General features: G+C 39.1%; 1 protein-coding gene across 1 annotated transcript in view; it reads left to right on the forward strand.

Annotated features, from left to right (window-relative positions):
* The first annotated feature begins 216 nt into the window (after positions 1-216).
* The window catches only part of capn9 (calpain 9), a 30918-nt gene continuing 7839 nt past the window's right edge, over positions 217-23295 (forward strand). The window contains exons 1-11 of the mRNA XM_057844556.1: positions 217-480; positions 1701-1770; positions 4442-4560; positions 5508-5641; positions 10143-10311; positions 12384-12467; positions 12538-12623; positions 15452-15529; positions 17655-17815; positions 18052-18209; positions 22773-22981. Of these exons, the coding sequence (XP_057700539.1) occupies positions 277-480; positions 1701-1770; positions 4442-4560; positions 5508-5641; positions 10143-10311; positions 12384-12467; positions 12538-12623; positions 15452-15529; positions 17655-17815; positions 18052-18209; positions 22773-22981 (1472 nt within the window). The 5' untranslated portion in view covers positions 217-276. The remainder of the gene's footprint in view (positions 481-1700; positions 1771-4441; positions 4561-5507; positions 5642-10142; positions 10312-12383; positions 12468-12537; positions 12624-15451; positions 15530-17654; positions 17816-18051; positions 18210-22772; positions 22982-23295) is intronic.

The raw sequence follows: 23295 nt of genomic DNA on the forward strand, positions 1-23295 counted from the left end.
GAATATTTAATATCAAAATTGAGTGATGGATGACATTACAGGTGTAAAAGAAGTCATGAATGGCAGCAAGTGATTTTTAGTCTTAATAATTGCTTCTCATTGCTCCTTGCCTTCATTCCAGAGTGCAGAATGCGGCGGGGCGAGGCCCGAGAGGTCAAACCTGTTTGCGAGGAGGGCGTGGAGGAGGCCATCCGCCGTCCCATCGTGTAGGCGACATACGGCCGCACTGTGCTGCGGTTCTTCACTTCTCCTCAGAGTCGTCTACCAACGAGGACAATGCCCCTCCATTCCACCCTGGCGGGGGGCCGCGCCGGCCATGCCGCCATCGACACGCAGATGGACGGCCGCTCCTTTGAGGAGCTGCGTCGAGAATGCCTGCAGAGGCAGGTCCTGTTCGAGGACCCTGACTTTCCTGCTGAAGACTCCTCGCTCTTTTTCAGCCAACCCGTTCCCGTCCGGATGGAGTGGAAGAGGCCCCCGGTATGTAGAGCTTTTCTATCACGAGGGTCTGACTTTGAGGGACTTTGAGATTGCATTTTAAAGTGATATTGGAATGTCGGGTCATTGATCAAAGACCCACCTGTTGCATCTTTTTACCTTTAAACTACTTCACATGATTTATCAAAGATGTACCTGTTGTATGAGTGTTTGAATTGTCAGCCATTTGAAGAGTCAAAGACAACTTTTTGTGTGTAAAATGCCTACTTGACATAATACATCAAAGATGACTGTAGACTACTGGGAGGACGGTAACCCCTAACCTAAAAGTTTCAGAGCGCAAGAAGAAAATTTAGGGGCACACATTGTAAATCGACCCGTGGAATAAATATTCACAATTTCACTCATTTTCACTGCAGTTCTGATAAATACTTTTGAAAAACTAGTTAGAAGTGTGGAGCAGAGATTTGCCAGCAGGAAAGAATATTGAAGAAGTCTCATTTTCAAAAGAAGAGCAAATTTACTGTTCGCAAAAGGTTTTCCCACAAATGTGTAAATATACGTGCACTTTGACAAATGTTAATCACCCTGATATTTGTTGCACAAAGCCATCTTAATTTATGTGTAAGCAGTGTGTTTTATGCATTGTATGTTATACGACACATCAAAGACACAACTGTTGCATACGTTTGTGCATGTGCTTTGCATGAATTGAGTACAGTGTTTGTTTCAACAAGTTCAAAATGAACTGATTGTATCCCTAAACTTCTGATCAGCCCAGAGACATGAAAAGCACAAGTGAAGTGCGCCTGCCTGCCCTCTGTTGGCTAACTCAGAACCTACGGACAACAATAAGTCTGCAATTAATGACTGTGATTCATCTGCTTTGAGATAAAAAATAATAATGGAGGAGTAGCAATTTTAGCTGATGTCCTCCCCAAAAAGAAAACCAACAAGAACAAAGTCAGTGAGAACTTGGGACCTTTCTCCGGCGGTCTAAAAGCCATCTTGCAGGAAAAAGGTGTAGCTTCATTCACTTGACGTGATTGGTGGGAAGTTACTACACACACACGCCCCACTAAGAAATGTGTAGTGTATGTGTGTTTTGATTAAAAAGTTTGGAATGTGACACACCTGCCAGCTGACACGTCACTCGACCTGTTTTTCGTCTTCTCCCCCGTTCTCTTCATTCTTGTAATTCTTTGCCACCTCCTCTTTTTCTCAATCAAACATACTCTGTCCTCTTCATTTTGCCACATCAGGAGCTGTGTGCCAACCCAAAGTTCATCGTGGGCGACGCCAACCGGACAGATATTTGCCAAGGACAGCTCGGTGTGTATTGACTAGCGGTTGCTGAAGTGTGCATATTCAAGTACAGACAATTGTGTTAAAGCCAAACCTGTCGACAGGGAGTGGGGGGGCAACCGGGTATGTTGTACCTGGCCTCAGCACCATAGGGGCCCCTAAATGACTCTTAATTTATTGTACTTTACATTCACATATTTATTTTTTATTTAAATCATTGTGTGGTTAAATATTATGTTGTACTCGATATACTGTATACTTAAAAACTTTGACATATTAAATATTTCAAATATACATTTTTTCCTTTTTTTTTTTTTGCACAACGTCCCCACCCCCCCTCTGTCTTAGCAGAGAATGGTTTGACCCCTTTCTGGCGCACTCAAGGCTTGACTACGTACGTGCCCTGAAGCGGGAAATTAAAATCTGTCATTGTTATAAACTGTAAACATGGCGAGTCGTCATAAATCGGGTGCGCAAAAAAGAAAAGAAAAAAGAAAAAGAAATGACGATCATAGGGGTGAACAAGAAAAAAATGATGAATTTTTTAAAACGGGTACAAGAAGCCAGAGAATTGGTGCTAGAGTTGGCTGTGGACGGTGATGTCGGTAAGTGAATAACAGCCGCTAACATTGAACGTTTACATTCGCGATCACCGTACCAAAGCCTGATTCGAGTCTGTCACCGGCTGCTTGCAGCCTATTGAGCTGCGGTATGACAAGACATGCTGCTCGCGTTGAGCCGAGGAGAGAGAAGGTGATAGGTGATCAGGCATATATGTCAGTCTGTGGGGAGCAGGTGCGCGAGGCTAAACAGACTCGGGTCCCGCGGCTGGTAAAGTATTTATGTTGATCTCAGCACACTGCTACGCATTTTCTTGTCTTTGCCAGTGACTGTAGCTGGAGGAGAGCGAGCCTTAAATAAAATGAAAATAATTTTAAAAACTACCTACGCTCACCCATATCATAGGGCAAGCTTAACAACCTAGCTATGCTCTCCATTGAGCGTGAGCTTGCTCAAAAACTGGAATGACTTTGCTGTCAAAAAATCTAGGTGCTTTACTGTTTTAGGGCTTCATGACCCCAGGGATTTGGAGGGGACAGGCACAGGATGTTTATTTATACTGTTTTGTTGCTTAGCAGGCGGGCATACACTCTCAGTTGTATTGTATTGTAGCCTACATGGGACAATAGATGTAAATTGTTTGTTTATATTGTGTCACATGACATTACGGTCTGTTAAATTTAACGGTCCATGTCAAATGAAATCATTTGATAATTTACAATGTCATTGCTCGCAAAGCGTCAAAAGTGCTGCGTATGTTGTCGTGACAAGCCGGTGGCTGGGGTGGGCTGGGGGGGCACTATAATGGTCTCTTGTCCCCGGGCCCCTGCAAGTCTGTTGACAGCCCTGATTAAAGCACACACAAAATTGCTGTGGTAGTTGGTGAAAGAGGGAAATTGATACAGAAAACACCTATTGACAGCGAAAGAAGTCCAATCCATTTCAACTGGGGTATTAAAAAACTGGATTGCTTTAAATGGATTAGACGTCTATTGCCGTCAATGACAGAGTTAGTGAGATTGCAAGAGAATCATGAAACGAAAGAAATAAAATTCCCAGAGCAATAAAGACACAAGCCACACTTATTTGAATTTATGTCTTTATTCTACTTCTTTTTTTTAATTAGTTAATTTATTTATTTATTTTTAATACTGTATATTTTTGAGGTTTTAATCATTTTAATTAAATTTTATAATTATATCTTTTATTACTCATGGCTTTGTTTAATTTGCCGTTTTTTAATTCAAATTCTTTTGTTCACTTAATACTGTTTAAATAATTGTTTTTTCCTGAAAATGATCTTTTAATTAAGTCATTCAATTGATTTTAAATTATTTACATGTATTTTTCATTGCAAAATACGTGCAGGCAACAATATTACAATTGAATGTCAAATGGGGTTGCAAAATATTTTCCTGTCAGCCGCAATTCTGACTATAAGCCGCCACCGGCCAAATTCTACACGAAAACGGTATTTGTTCATTGATAAGCCGCACCGGACTATAAGCCGGAGCTGTCCTCACTGTATTATGGGATATTTACAACAAAAGATATTAACTGGTAACACTTTATTTGACAGTGGCGTCATAAGATTGTCATAAAACCGTCATAATTATGACATAACACTGTCATTGACATTAATAATACTTATGACAGATGTCATGTAGTGTCATCGGCCAAATTATCTCATTTTTGAATGGATGTAAAAGAGCCAAGCTGGACATAAAAGGAGTTAGTAACAAAATTGGCCGTATGACACTTAATGACATCTGTCATAAGCATTCATTAATGCCCATGACAGTGTCATATCATAATTATGACGGTCTAATGACGCCGCTGTCAAATAAAGTGTACCTATTAACCCAGATAAATCAACAAATAAGCTGCACTACACTATAAACTGCAGGATTCAAAATGAGGGGAAAAAACGTAGCGGCTTATAGTCCGAAAAATATGGTAATTAATTTTTTTTTTTTTTTTTAGTATTTAGAAAAATATATATTTTAAAATTTGTAAATTTTGTAACAAAGTAAGAAGTAAATGTGAAAAAGTTGTTCAATAAAATACTCAACCAGCCTCTGGCTTTATGGTGTCTTCCCTTCTGTCTGTCCACTTAACCCGCAATGCATGTCTTCAGGTGACTGCTGGCTCTTGGCAGCCATCGCGTCCTTAACTCTGAAAAAAGATGCCTTGGCCCGGGTGGTCCCCCATGACCAGTACTTCGATCGCAACTATGCTGGCATCTTCCACTTCCAGGTACATATCGTCTAATTTGCTTTTGGGAAAATGGGGTGACAGGGAAGTAATGCAAGGACATATAAGCAGCGCAAAATACTATTACCTAACAGTTGAGTAGGGTTGGGAACCTCTGGGTACCTCATGATATGATATGATTTGTGATACAAGACTCACAATAACGATCTCACAATATGGCTACATAATAATGATCAATACATAAGTCAGGAAATAATTCTACAATATTTTACTATACAAGTAATAAACAGAAAAACAAGCTCTTTTCATTTTTCTACTGTGAATTAAATTGAGGTTATCTCTAGTTGGCGTCCAATTAGTTTGAACTGCCATCCCTCCCACTTCAAACGCATTGGACGTCAATGGCGCTCAATTGGAACCATTGAGTTTAATTTTGGGGCATTTCAGGTCATTTGCCGTTGATTTTCAATCACTTCAAGTTGATTTTGGGGGCATTTCTGGGTCACTTCCTGTAGATTTTAGGACATTTATGGGTAACTTCCTGTTGATTCTGGGTTACAGAACCAGGAGTGAACCAGGAATCTCCCCAGATGAAAAGGCAGGGACTCAAACTTAACAGGAAGTGACCTGTAAATGCCCCGAAATATTGAAAAACTGACTGTGAATGCTCTGGTTTCGAATGAACGAACATTCATTCGCCCCGCCCAGCCTAAATAGATTGAGCGTCCAGCGCCCTCAATAGAAGATTTTGGTAGCAACTTGTTCTCTCCTTTTTTTTTTCTTTTTCTTTTTTTAAAGCAGTGACACCATGTCAAAACAGTAAATTGATTCTTAGCAGGAACATATCGATAACCTTTTGGGATACAAAGTATCACGATAAATCACCATTTCAAAATTTTGTGACACACCTGCAATTGAGTGTTAAAAAAAAAAAGCTCATTGAAAGAAATGTTTTTTACGAACTATTGAGTGACATGTTTCCATCTCAGTTTTGGCAGCACAACAAGTGGCTGGACGTGGTGGTGGATGATCGTCTGCCGACGGTTCGCGGTCAGCTCATCCTGCTTCACTCGGCCTCCAACAACGAGTTCTGGAGTGCCCTGCTGGAGAAAGCCTATGCCAAGTAACCACTATTTGCGTTACAAATATTACTTGAACACAAAACTGCCTACTTCTGTTCAAACCATCATGTGACCAACCAGCTAGCTGTTATGCATTTACAAAACTGCATTTCAAGCAAAACGATTATTTTTCATGTATTTATTTCTAGAATTTAATTATTTATTTATTTCTAGAATTTATTTATTTTTCTTCCCTATTCTGTTCAGCTATTTGGACATAGAGAATAGTAAATTTGGGAAATACAGTGGGGCAAATAAGTATTTAGTCAACCACTAATTGTGCAAGTTCTCCCACTTGAAAATATTAGAAAGGCCTGTAATTGTCAACATGGATAAACCTAAACCATGAGAGACATAATGTGGAAAAAAAAAAAAAACAGAAAATCACATTGTTTGATTTTTAAAGAATTTATTTGCAAATCATGGTGGAAAATAAGTATTTGGTCAATACCAAAAGTTCATTTCAATACCCTTACATACCCTTCGTTGGCAATAACAGAGGCCAAACGTTTTCTGTTCTCTTCACAAGCTTTTCACACATTGTTGCTGGTATTTTGGCCCATTCCTGCATGCAGATCTTCTCTAGAGCAGTGATGTTTTGGGGCTGTCGTAGGGCAACACGGACTTTCAACTCCCTCCACAGATTTTTTATGGGGTTTAGATCTGGAGACTGGCTAGGCCACTCCAGGACCTTGAAATGCTTCTTACAAAGCCACTCCTTTGTTGCCATGGCTGTGTGTTTGGGATCATTGTCATGCTGAAAGTCCCAGCCACGTCTCATCTTCAATGCCCTTGCTGATGGAAGGAGATTTTCACTCAAAATCTCTTGTTACATGGCCCCATTAATTCTTTCCTTTACACAGATCAGTCGTCCTGGTCCCTTTGCAGAAAAACAGGCCCAAAGCATGATGTTTCCACCCCCATGCTTCACAGTGGGCATGGTGTTCTTCGGATGCAATTCAGTATTCTTTCTCCTCCAAACACGAGAACCTGTGTTCCACCCAAAAAGTTCTATTTTGGTTTCATCTGACCATAACAATTTCTCCCAGTCCTCTTCTCGATCATCCAAATGCTCTCTATCAAACCGCAGACGGGCCTGGACTTGTACTTTCTTCAGCAGGGGGACACGTCTGGCAGTGCAGGATTTGAGTCCCTGGCGGCGCATTGTGTTACTGATAGTAGCCTTTGTTACTGTGGTCCCAGCTCTCTGTAGGTCATTCACTTGGTCCCCCTGTGTGGTTCTGGGATTTTTGCTCACCGTTCTTGTTATCATTTTGACGCCAAGGGGTGAGCTCTTGCATGGAGCCCCAGATCGAGGGAGATTATCAGTGGTCTTGTATGTCTTCCATTTTCTGATAATTGTGCCCACAGTTGATTTCTTTACACCAAACGTTTTACCTATTGCAGATTCAGTCTTCCCAGCCTGGTGCAGGTCTACAATTTTGTCTCTGGTGTCCTTCGACAGCTCTTTGGTCTTGGCCATTGTGGAGTTTGGAGTGTGACTGACTGAGGTTGTGGACAGGTGTCTTTTATACCGATAATGAGTTAAAACAGGTGCCATTAATACAGGTAATGAGTGGAGCCTCGTTAGAAGAAGTTAGACCTCTTTGACAGCCAAAAATCTTGCTTGTTTGTAGGTGACCAAATACTTATTTTCCACTCTAATTTGAAAAGAAATTCTTTAAAAATCAAACAATGTGATTTTCTGTTTTTTTTTTCCACCACATTCTGTATCTCATGGTTGAGGTTTACCCATGTTGACAATTACAGGCCTCTTTAATCTTTTCAAGTAGGAGAACTTGCACAATTAGGCTCGAGCGTATGACGTGGCACTCGCGAGGTTTCCGCCGCTATCGCCATTTTGGAAGCGAAAACATAAATAGTGAGGCATTTCAACACAGGTCGCCCTTTAAAAATGGTTGGAAATTATTGTGCGGTAAAGAATTGCAACAACCGATCAAATAGAAAGGAGAATGTACAGCTCGACGGAACACCATTGAGTTTCTTCCGGATCCCTACATGGAGAAAAGGCGAGGGAAAGGTCATATCTGAACTTACCAAACGTCGAAGAATGGCATGGGTGGCCTCGATCAGAAGGAAGGGCATAACGTTTGATTCTCCAGTTACACACAGAGTTTGCTCTATGCACTTCCACTCCGGTAAGTTAATTTCGTTTGTTTTTCGCAAATTTCGGTAACTTTATGCCCGAAGTCGGCCTGTTGTTAGCTATAGCTACAGCTAAACAACTAGCATGCATACATGTGCATTGTCTTCATAGGACATAATTCCTGTCGTTGCTAAATGAAAAAGCTGTAATATTTTGACGTGAGAGAGTGGCAAAGAATTGGTACACAGGCTACATTTTCTGCAACAAAAAATTTGTACATCCGTGGTCACAGACTAATGTAAACACACATTGCCTACCTTTGCTAGAAAGATGGTGTTGCCGTTTGCTATGGTCATAATGTGCAGATCCTGCACCCAGCCGCAGCAAAACTGTTCGTAGCTTTGTAGCGATTTGTAGTTTCGGAATTGCTGATGAGTGTAGTAACTTACACCAAACACTAAATACAGCATGATGTCCATTTCGCGTCGTGGTGGAAGCTTGTCGACATCTTTATTCCATTTGTGTTTGGCTTGCTTGTAAGGGTCAACCTTGTTCACATCCTTAAAATTGCTCACATATCTGTCCTTCACCGTGGTAACAAGTTTGTCTCTGTATCGAACTGGCAAGTTTTCCTTACTTTTTTCCATCTTTGGCACTCGTAGTTGAATTGTATTTGCCGTTAAGTTTAAATGTCCCGTGATGCAGACGTGCTTCCGAAATGGCTGCGTTGTCGCAAATCTCGCATGACCCCGTGCTGCTGTGACGTAAACGCTCGAGCCTAATTGGTGGTTGACTAAATACTTATTTGCCCCACTATAAATGCCGAAATAGTTTTAATGTGCTGCATGAAGGTTTGGTCTAGACTTCATATATATTATGAGACTTCATATATTTGATTAAGTCTATGGTTTGGTATACTAAATTTGGGGTTAGTTTATATTGTGTTTATTAAGCAAATGCAACTAGACAGACAGCCGGAAAGAAAACTGGAAATAGACAGAAACATGTTTGTATGCTTCCTAGCTATAAGTAGAACTACAAGCTCTTTACGACTTCATTTACTGAACAGAGACTATGTGAAGAGGCGATACACCTACTATTATGCTTTTAAATAGGGCAGGAAGACTGAAGACGAGACAGATTCGGTCATAGAATTCACGGTGATATAGACGGGACACCTTCCCCAGACACTGCGCCACGCCTTTAAGGAGGGGGTTGTCCCACTCTCCACTTCAGTCGGTCGAAGTCATTCATTCATTCATTCATTCATTTCATTTTCCATGCCGCTTTATCCTCACGAGGGTTGCGGAGGTGCTGGAGCCTATCCCAGCTAACTACGGGCAGTAGGCAGGCGACACCCTGAACTGGTTGCCAGCCAATCGGAGAGCACAAGGAGACATACAACCATTCACTCACACACCCACACCTAAGGACAATTTAGAGTGCTCAATCAGCCTACCATGCATGTTTTTGGGATGTGGGAGGAAACCGGACTTCCCGGAGGAAACCCACGCAGGCACAGGTTCGGTGCCGGTGTCGGTCGAAGTCAGTCGCAGTTATTGTCAAACACATGCAGCGATCAAATGCCGTGTTTAGGTTGAAAACGTATGAAAGCTGTACCGCATACAAACGGGAAGGATTGTCTCAGTAGTGATTTTTTCGAGGATTCAAGGTAAATATGATGTTTTTCATACCATGCATTGCATTTTGAAACGTTGTGAAAAAAATCAATGGGAGAAATGAACTGTTATGGCGTCATAATTCGCAATATTTACGTAAAATAAATGCTAACTGTCCGTTTTTTTTGCTTTTAACCAAGAATCGAGACTGTTTTATGTCCATATCTATAAAGAAATCAGGGATTTAAGCATTTATTCACAATAATTTTTAATGTAAAATGCTCTTCGTATGTGTTTCCACTTGGTCAGCTTTGATGGAGTTAGGCCCCCTATTCAGCCCCGTGTCCCGTCAATATATAATGAAGTCTATGATTCGGGTATGACAGTGTAATTATTTTATTATGAGAGAAGAACCTAAAGGTCATTTTAACATTTAGCTTACACATATTGAAGATCTCCTAAAAACAGCACTGCTAAAATAACATACATCTGCCTAAAATAAGTAATAATGAGTTTGATTCACTTGGGATACAAAACAATTTGATCTCAATTCATATTACCCTATTGAAATGAAAATAGAATGTCATCTGTCCATTCCACCTTTTCCTACGACAAAAAATGCATTGACTATGTTTGCCCTTTATTAAATGTGACACAGGAATTTTTAATAGACTTAAGTCAACCATATAAAAATTCCTGTACAGTTATTAGAAAGTATGGAATTGAGTTTATAATTTCCAACACTTATTTGTGTGTGTATTATATTTTTAATTCCAGGGTGCACGGCAGCTACGAGTCATTGAAGGGCGGCAGCACCATGGAGGCAATGGAGGACTTCACTGGCGGCGTGGGCGAGATCTACGAAACCAAGAAATCCAATGAACAACTCTTCCATATAATGAAGAAGGCCCTGGACCGAGGATCCATGTTGGGATGCTCCATCGATGTAAGCATGTTTTGAGCTGTTACTTTTTCCATTTTTGTGCTGTGTTGCGAGCAAAATATTTTCTTTATGCGCGTTTTTGAGATCCTATGGTTGACAGATTCTATTCCAGTGATTTCTTAATTACTGGGGGTAATAATTGATTATTGATAATTGATTATATAGCATGACTCGGCTATTGTTTCCATTTTGTGAGCCAGATAGCTTTTAATAGTTAATTACATTAATATAAAGTCTAATTTTTCTTTATTCATTTTGTGTTTACTTGGGTTGTTTGATCATTCATTTAAGGCAAGAAGCCATACTAAAGGAAAATAATTGAAGGAAGGGGCAAATACTTTTTGACGGCACAAAAATGCTAGTTCAGTACTCCTTTAAGTTCACGCTTTCTTAAAACTATAAAATATGGCAAATGAACTGTTTTTGCCCGAGTTGAAACATATTTGTGTTGTGTTTTTTTTTCCAGGGAAAGTGGTCACAGCTATTCAAAAGTTGCTTTTTCTTTCATGAAAAATAAATAAATAAGTGACTCAGGACTTCAGAATTTTGAACCCTTTACCTTTTTTGCACCATCGACTAGTGTAATGTGGGCTTTTTTTTTTTCATGGACCAACAATGTGTGGCAGAAAAATACAGTAAACAACACAACGGGGCTAAAAACTAACATTAAGTGCAGGGAAGATATAACTCACCAGATGCTGAGTCAACTTTTTTTTAACAGCGGCCTCTCCTAAACCTTGACGGCAAATATCCTTGGTGGCAGGCATAATAAGTTCTTCTCCAATTGAGAAAGGTTTCTTGGCTTTAGCATTACGGTTAGCCAAGAGGTATGATGCTCTCAATGCATTCACTTTTGTTGATGTGGTAGCCCTCACTAATTGTTTCTCTCCTTTGTGCTCGACTTTTTTTGTTTTAAACAATTCCAAAGGCTTATCTACTGTAATTTAGTCTCTATGTTCCAAAGCAGCTTTGAAGGCTTCATTACCTTGTTTGCCAACTTTTGGCCACATATTAGGCAGAGTGGACTTGGCGTAGGCTCCTATTCTGACTCGTCAGGTGGCCTTTTCCTTGTATAGTATAAAGCTGTCCAAACTTAAGACATCTGGTTTTCAGTCATCTTCGCTAGCGTGTGGCCTTATTATCTCCGGGAACAAATCTGATGCGGCTACATCATACGTCATTATCGAAGACATGCGCACATAGATATAAAAAAATAGATGCTAGCTCCAGTTGATTTTTATAATGATATCATATCCAGTTTTATTATTACATCTACTGACTAATTCGAGCAAAAAGACCTCAAGTACCCCGTCTGCCATTCCTGAGGTGTGCTGCCCGCAGCACACAGCCAGCTAACGTTAGTGTTTACATTGACTGACGCTGGGCAGCTGCTGAGGTGTGTAAACACCCCAGTAATGGTGGCTGTCACTAGAGGGTGACGTCCACATATCTCTACTCGGATTAGTCAATAGTGTAGGCAAGCAGATTGGTTCCACCAGTCCCTGGCGTGGTGGTTGGGGACCACTGCTTTGTAGGGCAAGTGACTATTTTTGGTCATTTAAAAACTCAAAAAAAATTTTTTTTTATTAACGATATATATTTATATGAATTAATGCAAGGTTGATTAAAACTAACTTAATGAAATTAAAAATAAAACATAAATGCACAAAGTAACACGTTAATTCTAATTTCTAAAGTCTATTTGCATGCCATTGACGGCAATCGACGTCCAACTTAAACTGGAAAGTCTGGCTGTAGATGCTCATGTTTCAGTGCCATTGACGGCGCTAGACCTCCAATTCATTTTGACTTTGAGGGGCGAATGAACAATTGTTAATGGCAGCCGATGAGTTAAATGAGTGCCCTGCAAGGGTTAAAAGAAATTGCAATCATGCATGAAAATTAATTAGAAAATTTGATTTTTTTTTTCCCAAAGTTTGAGGCAGTGCTCTCTCACTACACTTCATGAATAACAGGGAAAACTGTTAAAAAAAACATTTTAGTCATGTCTAAAAAAAAAGTGAATGTGTGTAACGTCTTCAGGTTTTTTTTTCTTTTTTTTTTCTTTCTTGCAGATCAGCAGCTCTGCAGAGTCAGAGGCCAAGACCAGCAGCGGCCTGGTCAAAGGTCATGCTTACTCCATCACAGGCCTGCAGGAGGTACTGTAAGTGTAATGGCGATGACTTCTGACAATCAAGGTTGGGATGTGTTGGGCTTCACTTCTTTCAGGTCAACTTCCGAGGACAAAAGGTCAAACTGGTTCGCGTGAGGAACCCGTGGGGTCAGGTGGAGTGGAACGGACCTTGGAGTGACAGGTACGACGACAGAAGCACAGCCATTCAAAATGATGTTTTTGTTGAGTTTTGTTTCCGTGTGTAAATTTTGGAAATAGATGAAGTTCAAATTCTAGTCAGAAATTGTCAGAGGTTAAATGACATGGCAAAGCGGTTGATATGTCATTGCAAAGTAGAAAATTTCAGCTTTGAAAAAATGGGTCACTATCACTAGGTCACATATGAGAGATCACATATCCCCACTTCCCCCTTGACCCTGAAGAGGAAATCATTCTATAGAAAGTGGATTGATCAATAAGGAAAAATTGAGCGTAACTTAGTGTAAAAAGAAAATGTCTTTTTTGCTCGGTTTTATTTTAACTCATTCAGGGACACTGGGCAGCTAAAAGTTGACATTTAAGACACTTTATAGAACCAGTGACTATTTTTGGTCACTTGAAAATGCTTTTTTTTTTTTCTTTCTTTTTTTCCTAACGCTTGAGATCTTTAACCCATTATAGGGAAAGTGATTTTATTTAACTGAAATATTAGCAATTATTATTAAATTCGTATACAGTATATTTTAATTATTAATCATTATTACATTTTTTATATAGGGATCCTCAGACCATCGCGAATTTTTTTCAATTAAAAAAAAAGTTAAATACTGTATTATTATTATACGTATGTTATATTCATTGTTATCATTTATTATTTCAAAATGTTAAGATACATGCATGTGTACATGTACAAATCATTGTTTTCTTATGGCGGAAAACACTCAGGCGACTTGAAGTTCCGCTCTGAGACCCCCAATTTGGCCAAATTTCAAAACTGTCTGATATGCATGTGTGATACATCGTTAAAAAGCTTAAAATCTCTATTTTCTGGGGAAAGAAAAATTTTGAACAGGTCTTTTAAAAAAAAAAAAAAAAAATCTTTTTTAAACAGCAAAACAACAGCAAAACCCTAACTGGAGGCGAGAGAACGCGAGAGAAGAATTAAAGACGCCACGATTTTAACGGGATATTACCGCATACCTACCTTGTTTCGATCCAAAAACTCCCATGTAGCATGTATCACTGAGTGTCAAGACACAGCTGTGAATGGCCACAGCCAGATTTTGGGGGGATTTTATGGGTGAAACATGATGATATAATAAGGGTTGCGATGCAGAAATCGCAGCCAACAAGGAGTTGTTGTACCCTTTTAAATTTTATTTTTCAATTTTTCTTTGTTTGGAGCAATCATTTATCATCTAACATATCGGGGGAAATGTGACAGTAACAAAAAAAAATACAGTTAAGCAATAGTTATGAGATAGATATCCGTGACTTTTTTACAGACGCCAAATTTTTCATTGTGACGTAATTTGTTTAAAAGTTTAAAATATGCGAGTGAATCATTTTTTAAAGTCGTTTTTTTTTTTTTTAAACTAAATATTAGACATCAATTAATGATTCTAAGCTAAAAATGACATTTTGAATAATAAATATGCTTACTTACCTTCTTTTTATGGCTAGGTTGAAACAAAAGCAGTTGCGTGACGTCTGTAAACGGGGGTTTCCAGGGTAAAACGGACAAATTAGAAATAGTTCAGGGGCTTAATGCGCCATGAATCTGCTGTGGCAGCATATAGACATATTGTTCTATCAAACACAACAGCTGTTTTGGCCTGAAATACTGCAGTTTCTTTTAAAGAGGAGTGCAAGAGCAGAAACTGCTGTTGTGTTTGATAGAACAATATGTCTGTATGCTGCCATAGCAGATTCATGGCGAGCGAACAAAGAAAAATTGGAAAAAAAAAAGTTTAAAAGGGTTAATATATGAAAAAGAAAATCTCGACCACTCTTGTTATATGACCATGTTTCACCCATAAAATCCTCCAAAAATCTAGCTGTGGCCATTCACAGCTGTGTCTTGACACTCAGTGATACATGCTACATTGAGTTTTTGGATTGAAACAAGGTAAGTACGCGATAATATCTCGTTAAAGTCATGGCGTCTTTAATTCTGCTCTTTCATGCTCTCACCTCCAGATAGGGTTTCGCTGTTTCAAATTATTATAATCTCTAATCTTATAATTTTTTTTTGAATGCCCTCCTGTTCAAAAATTTCCATCCCCCAGAAAATTGAGATTTTAAGCTTTCCAATGATGTATCATACATGCATATCGGACAATTTTGAAAGGTGGCCAAATTGGGGGTCTCAGAGCGGAATTTCAAGTCACCTGAGTGTTTTCCTTCATATATACAGTATATCATAAATATTACATCTGCAGTGCTTAAAACCCATTTATTGCATTATACATGTACATTATATAAGCCTTAAAAAAAAAATGTTTATTATACTTTGGGAAAAATGGGGGGAAACACATTATATGTATCTACTTCTAGTGCAGTTAAATCTGAATAAATACCACACACAAATAACACACCCCCAAAAATTTTTTAAATGTAAATTGCCGCTACATAGCGGATTTTACATTTTCGCGGTGTCATTAACCGTGAAAAACGAGGGATCACTGCATTATTTTTTTATAATTATAAATTCATTTACAATATGAATGTTGATAAAAACTAAATCAATAAAATTAATCTGAATATAGACAGAAATACGTACACACTGGTTACCGTCCCAAGTGTTACTCTAAAGTTCATTTTATCTATTAATTTTTTTATGCCCTTGATTCCGATAGATGTCCAATTCAGTTAGGTCAGAAAGAGTAGCTGTAGATGCTCATGTTTCAGTGCTATTGACGGCGCTAGACGTCCAATCCATTTTTAATGGGAGGGGCAAATGACGTCAATAGCAACCAATGAGTTAAACTCTGTATGGCTTTTAATGTTAATGTTTACATTTTTTTTAAGTTCCAAAGAGTGGGACTATGTCGACCGAGCGGAGAAAAACCGGATTCTGCAACATGCCAGTGAAGACGGCGAATTCTGGTAAGTAAATGTATTTTCGTATTACTCTTGACTAAGGGTCGGCAACCCAAAATGTTGAAAGAACCATATTTGGCCCAAAAAAAACAAATACGTCTGGAGCCGCAAAAAATTAAAAGCCTTATATAAGCCTTATAATGAAGGCAAGATATGCTGTATGTATCTAATAGCTATATTAGCCTACTATCAAAATAGCTAAGTTGGCTACAAATACATAATAAACCTTCATGATTAAATGTTTATTTTCCCTGCAGTGCATCCTATAGAATGACGCACCATGTTACTATTCTCTTGTACGAAGCTGCCTCAAGTTTAACTTCATTACAATATTAATGAATTTGAAGAATGTTCGTGTCATGTTTGTCCTCATGTAGAAACCATACTAAAACAAAAAATATGTTTCCCTCCCCCATCTTTTTCCATTTTCAAACATTTTAGAAAAAGCTCACAGGAGCCACTAGGGCGGCACTAAAGAGCTGCGTGCTGTTGACCTCCGCTCTAGACTTTTGCTTGCATCAATTTTATAAAAGTATTCAAAATACTACACAAAGTGAAAGTAATGAAATGTTTGGATGATTTTATGTTGCCGTTATTTCAGGTTTTTTTTCCTTTCAAACGTTTGGTGTGATTGTGAAGTTATTTTATTTAATTCTTTATTTGCCAATGCAGTATGTTAGAAACACATGGAATTTGTTTTTGCTGGTTTTACTGCAAATAACAGCATAAGATAGAACAAAGAAAGGAGTCTAGTCTCTTATTTGATAGTCTCCGTCTTTACATACATAATCATGAAATACAATATTCATACCTGTCAACCCGAGGCATAATCTTACAACGTTTTATATAGCGTGCAATATGAAACAAGAATAAAACTCACTTTTTGAAATAATATGAATTGATTGGAAATATTGTAACATATAACCTGGTGCAATCAAAGAACAATCAATATTTTCAGCTACATCATGATTACTAAAATTTAACAGTGACTTTTGTTATAATTGTATGTAGCACTTTTGGCAATTTCTATCATGTCTTGATGGCTGCACTTCATGGCACTTCAGCTCGCAATTCAGTTTGACTTGAAGATAGTTTGTTAGAGTGTCCAATTATAAAGACTTCATCTTTATGACCAGTGTTGTTAATCTTACTTTAAAAAAGTAATTAATTACAGTCCCAAAAAGTAATAGAGTTAGTACCTCAGTTACCTGAATGTAAGAGTAATTCGTTACTTGACAGAGTAACTGGTGTTACCTTTCTTTTTTTTTTTTTTTTTTCATAAAAAAACAAACAAACAAACAAACAAACAAAAAAACATAGTAACCTTTGCTATGTTTGGAAGTCATTTAATGTTGTGAATCAACTGTTAAAGATGTTAAAATTGCTCTGTTTCTGTCCACTTTCGAACATGTGAAAGTTTTAAAACTCTTTCATCATATAAAGATAGATTCAAGTCAAGATTTTGCAGATTTAGGAGTATTATAGATAAAAAGTACTTAGGTCCACTTGGAAGGTTCACTTCAACAGAGACTTTCTGAGAAGTCTACTGCTTTAAAATGGCGGCTGTTTACTAACGGAGCCGAGTCTGTCATTTCGTCTGTAGTTCTATATGCATGTCATATCTACTATAGCATCAAGTGGGCGTAGATTGTAGTCTGTCGGCTACAGTCAGGAAATATTGGAGCCACCTAGCCTAGCATCGCGTTTGCAACGGCGTCACAACACTTCACTTCCCTCCTTCCCACTCCTGCTCCTCTCCCTCCGTGTCCCTGACTTTTCTCGTATCATTCAACCAACGTAGTAACGCATAGTAACGCACATTGCCTCGTTGCTGAAACGGTGACAAAATCCGAACGGAAAAAAAACATAATGCACGAAAAACGTATAGATTTTGAACGTACAGCGTACACATTTAAAAATCAGTGCTCACTTGTAGAAATTACGCCGAAACCGTACAACTTGACAGGTATGAAATATTATACAGTATGTGTGAACTTACTATTTATTTATTTATGGCATTTAAAAAATGATATAAAAATACATAAATGAATCATTTTAAGACTATAGAACTTTTGAATAGCTGCCATTGTAGTGATTACTACCCCTGAATTTTTCATGTGCGTCATGCCAGGATGGAGTTTAATGACTTCAGGTCCCACTTCGACAAGGTGGAGATCTGCAATATGACGCCTGACGCACTCACTGACAATACCAAGCGCCACTGGGAGGTGCAATTGTTCGAGGGCCAGTGGATCCGCGGTTCCACCGCTGGGGGCTGCAGAAACTACATCGGTGAGCTAAACAATCAACAATACAAAAACAAAAAATAATAATATACAAACCTCTGTTTGACTTGAACCAAATTGGGAATCAGATTTTTTTTTTGTGTGAGGTAGCAATACACTTGCATAATTTAACTAACGCAAGTGCATCTCTAGTGCCGTGTACTTGACACTTTTTTTTTTTTTTTTGCATGATTCTCCCCCCAACTTTGGTCAATGGAGTTTTACGTTTGCTTTGGTCCACAGACACTTTCTGGACCAATCCGCAATTTAAGCTGAATCTGGTGGATGCCGACGATGATGACGACATGTGTAGCGTGGTCATCGCGCTCATGCAGAAGAACCGGCGCCAACTGAGGAAGGAGGGCATGGACCTGGAGACCATCGGATTTTCCGTCTACGAGGTCTGGGCTCGTCCTCTTAATTTCTAGTAGTTAGCGCTCCTACTTCACCGAACTGGAGAATATACACTACAGCGAATCAGAATTGAAAGAAAATTGTATACAGTGATCCCTCACTTATCGCAATTAATGGGGACCAGAACTGACTGCGTAAAGTGGAGAACCGCAAAGTAATGTCACCACCCTACCCCCATTTATAACATACATTTTTTTCCTGTATATAATATTGATAAGTGTATATAAAACCCTATAAATGAACGTTATCATTAGAACATTAAAGAATAGTTTGAAAGTAACCTATGTATATATACCCAAGTTACCTAAGTAAACCAACCCCACCCACCAGCCGTTTGAGCTTAATATTGTCACCTGTACACCCCATAGTCATTCATCATCCAACTGCTACCAGGGGCAAGACCAGAGAGCTTTCGAAAGACACCAAAGAAAAAAATTGTTTAGCACCACAAAGCTGGAAAAGGCTATGGGACAATTGGAAAGCAGCTTGGTGAGAATAAATCAGTTGCAGCAATTATTAGAAAATGGAAAAGGCTAAACATGACTGATAATCTACCTCAAACTGGGGCTCCATGTAAAATCTCTCTTCGTGGGGCATCATTCATGATGAGAAAAGTGAGGGCTCGGCCTATAACTATATGGCAGGAGCTGGTTACTGACCTGAAGAGAGCTGGATGGACAGTTTCAAAGACTACTGTCAGTAGAACACTACAGGGCTATGGTTTTGAAGGCCTGCCTGAAGTTTCCCAGAGACCTTCTGAATCATGCACAGGGGTCATGGGAGAAGGTCATGTGGTCAGATGAGACCAAAGTAGAACATTTTGGGGCAAACTTTAATCGTCGTGTGTGAAGGATGAGTAGAATCCCAAGAACACCATCCACACTGTGAAGTATGGGGCTGGAAACCTCATGCTTTGGGGCCGCTTTTCAGAAAAAGTAGAGGATGAATGGTGAAATGTATCATCAGATTTTGAGCCACACCCTCCTTCCGTCAGTCAGAGACTTGAGGATGATTCATGGCTGGATCTTTAAACATGACAATGAGCCGAAGCACACAGCCCAGCTGACCACGGAGTGGCTGCGTAAAAAGCAGATCAAGGTTCTGGAGTGGCCTAGCCAGTCTCCAGTCCTCAATCCAATAGAAAATCTTTGGATGGAGCTGAAATCTCGCGTTTCTCAACGACAGCCCCGAAACCGGACAGAGCTAGAGAAGATTTGCATGGAGGAAAGGGCCAAATCCCTGTTTCCATAGGTCAAACCTGGTGAAGAACTACAGAAACCGTCTGACTTCTGTAATTCCAAACAAAGGCTTCTGCACTAAATATTAGCATTGATTTTCTCAGGGGTACAAATACTTATGAACCCCAGTAATTTACAAATAAATGATTGAAAAATCATACAATTTGAGTTTTTTTTTTTTTTTTTTAGATCATCTCTCTCAAATTGGAAATGCATCTCTGATTGAAATTTCAGACCTTTACCTATTTCCTAAGTGAGTGAACTTGCAAAATCACAAAGTGTGCAAATACATCTGTTCCTCACTGTATATACTACTTAGATGTAAATGAAGTCTACTTAAATATGTTTTAGAACTCTTTTAAATAATAATATAGTATTTTTAAAAATCCGCGATTCACTTAAAGCGCGATAGTTGAGGCGCGAAGTAGCGAGGGATGACTGTACTGTCATTACCCTACAGTGGATATAAAAATTCAACACGTCTCTATTCAAATGATTATACACTATATTTTGATAGAAACATTAACTAAAACAAAAAAAAAAATCACTTTTACATTATGTCCCTTTCATAGGTGGAGTTTGACTTTTGTGGTGGGGAAGGGCAAAACATGTTGATGACGAAGAAACGTTGTTTCGGCAATGAAATTAATTTACAGGTTATATGCTGGGATAGTAGCTTAGCCCATGCTCGTACATACAGGCATCCTAGCTGTGTGTGCGTGCGTGTGTGAGCGCGCGTTTTTCTGTCTTACCTAGAGGAGAAGAAGACGCCGCATCCTTTTTGACTGAATATTCCAGGCAGGAATATTTGTAATAATACGTTGAAAATGAGTTTTTGTTGTTGTTGTTTCCCATCATTTTTGAGGGGAATTTGAAATCAGGCTGCTTGAGGCAGCAATGCTTTTGGCCAAGATCGTTATCCATTGAATATACTACGCCGGATGGTGGCCCTGTTGTACAATCAACACGTCTTTAGCGAGGCAAACTGAAACTCCGCTCACCATTTTGGAGGTTGTCTCCTGGATTTCATGGTCCACATCTTCAATACTTGGTTCTTGCTCAGTAGTTGTTGTTACTTTAGGAAGCTTAGGTTTGAAAAAAAAATTACGTATATCCATCTTGCCTCTTTCATCCTCAGGTGTTTTAGGCAAAGCAAATGACTGTTTCTAAGGTGCTACTCACTTGATCTGTTCTATATATTATTAAAAAAAAAGAAAAAGAAAAGTTTTTGTTCATAGACAACATTTTACCGGCAAAATCCTAATTTTAAATTCACATTTGGAAGGTCAATTACATGCAAAGACATTTTCAGGCACTGAATCTCTGCGTATGGTCCCTTTAACTCATTCACTGACAGATGTTTCCAGCACAGCCCACCCAATATTGCAACCCATTTTTGGGCATTTTGACTGATTTTGGCCATGTGATATGTTTGGTAATCTAAAAAAAAATAACAACCCCGTCATAAGCGGATTTTCACGGGGCGTTCCTTGCATGCAATTGACTTTCCTATACAGTATATGATTTTAAAATTAAGAATTTTCCGGTAAAATATTGACTCTAAATTTTGTCAAGCTATAAAACGAAACAAAAAACAAAAATCGATGAAATGAACAGAAAATGTTATTTTTATAGTAGGTCAAAATTATTTTTAGAACAGATTATATGACTAGCACCTTAGGCGGTCATTTGCTTTGCTTAGCCAAAACCACCCGAGGACTGAAAAGGCAAGATGGATATACGTGATTTTTTTCAAACCTAAACTTTCAAAAGCGACAACAACTACAGAGCAAGAACCAGAGATTGAAAATGTGGACCGTGAAACGCTAGAGATCACCGTCAAAATGGTGAGCGGAGTTTCAATTTGCCACACTAAAGACGCTAATTGTACAATAAAGCCACCACCAGTGTCTTGCCAATGTAGATACACCCGTCAAAAGTTGTGTCCCTGGCTGCAGGAGCGCGCACACACACATTAGTTATGAGGGTTGTCGACTTAAACAATTAATTGAAGCCAGAAAAGAACCGCAGTTATTTATTTTAGACATCGACGTTTAATAAACTGTAGAAACTGCATACAGGACTTGAATTACAGTAAGAACAGTTATAGGTCATCCTATGAGTAAAACAGTGAAACATTGCCTTTTTTAACGTTCAGTACGTATGTTACGGTATACAACAGGAAAAAAAGTTTTTTTTTTGACGGATGTGCCATGTTTTAAAACCTCGTAGATAACTACCTCACCAAAACATCGAAATCAAGCAAATCAGTGCAGTGCAGTGACTCCACCCAGACTGGGGTAACTACATTGGCACGACACCGGGGGCATAACATATTAAATGGATGATGATCTTGGCGAAAAGTATAGCCTAAGCAGCTTCAATGTATTATTATAAATATTCTTGTAAGTTAATTTTATTGCTGACACTGCATTTCGGGGTCATTAACATATTGTGCCCCCCTGCCCCATTATTTTGTTGACGATGCTGACCAAAAATGATGTAATGTCCTGGTTTTAAATTCCCGTCCCAAAAGAGCGTGCCGCGTCGACAAAAAGGCACATGTCTCAAAGTGTCCAACCCGGGTAATTCCCGGTATATCTCCCCATGTCTGGAAGTCATGACACGGGTAAATCCTGCGTCACATTACACAGGAATTTAGTGGGATATAAGTCTGAAAGGGGCTTTAGGCTCCAGTTTTTTTTTTGTTTGTTTGTTTTTTTGTCGTGTATTAGCGACAGCTCTCGAATTGATGGCAAGTGCATTTTCTTATTCTTTACTTTGTTAATATGACACATAACACATGTTTTTGGATCATTATTTTCAGATTTAGGGGGTATTTACTTAAATGGTTATTTACAACTAACGGGGAAATTCGGGTTATGTCGCCAGTTTAGGAACGGAACCCATTTGTAAACCGGAGAAACCTGTACTTTGTATCACAATAGGGTATCGATATTCTCCAGCCAAGAATCGAATTATTGTTTTTTAAAAAGATGCCACTGTTTAATAAATGAACCAACAGGTAGCTACCAAAATTTTCCACTAAAATAGTATCCGTGTTCCTCACTGGGTGTCAAAATAAATTGGACATCTAGCGACGTCAAAGGCAGCCAATGAGTTTAATAAGTGCTAATAAGTTACATGAATGCCCTATACATCTCCATATAATGGGAAAACTCATTGGCAGTGTATCAAATACTTGTTCTCCCCACTGTATATATATGTATTTATACAGTATATACTTATATGAGAATATAATGAAAATCTAGAAAAACAGTCTGATTCTAGCATTTTCTGTTTTTTTTTCAGGCTCCCAACGATGCCGAACAGCAGGACAAAGTTTTCTTCCGCACTCACGCCTCCAAAGCTCGCAGCAAAACCTACATCAACTTGCGCGAGGTCACCGAGCGCTTTACGATGCCGCCCGGGCAATACCTCCTGGTGCCCACCACCTTCCAGCCGCACCGCGAGGCCGACTTCCTGGTGCGCATCTTCTCCGAAAAGAGAGTCGGTGCTCAGTGAGTATACATAAAAATGCTGGACGAGACTAACAAATTCACCAGTGTACTTTGGGGCCACTGTGGATTTTGAAAACCAGATTGTTTGTCGATGAAATAATGAAAAAATATATACTTCTTGTCCCCCAACCCAGAGGTTGTGGGTTCGATTCTCTGCCCTGATGAACTCGCCTAATTATCCTTGAGCAAGATACTGAACCCCACATTGCTCCTGGTGCTGCGTCACCAGTAGGTAGATGGCGAAGTAGTGTGAAGCGCTTTGAGCGCCTTGAAAGGTGGAAAAGCGCTATATAAGTATAACACCATTTACCATT

The sequence above is a fragment of the Corythoichthys intestinalis genome, chromosome 8, assembly GCF_030265065.1.
Source record: "Corythoichthys intestinalis isolate RoL2023-P3 chromosome 8, ASM3026506v1, whole genome shotgun sequence".
In the NCBI taxonomy this organism is placed as follows: domain Eukaryota; kingdom Metazoa; phylum Chordata; class Actinopteri; order Syngnathiformes; family Syngnathidae; genus Corythoichthys; species Corythoichthys intestinalis.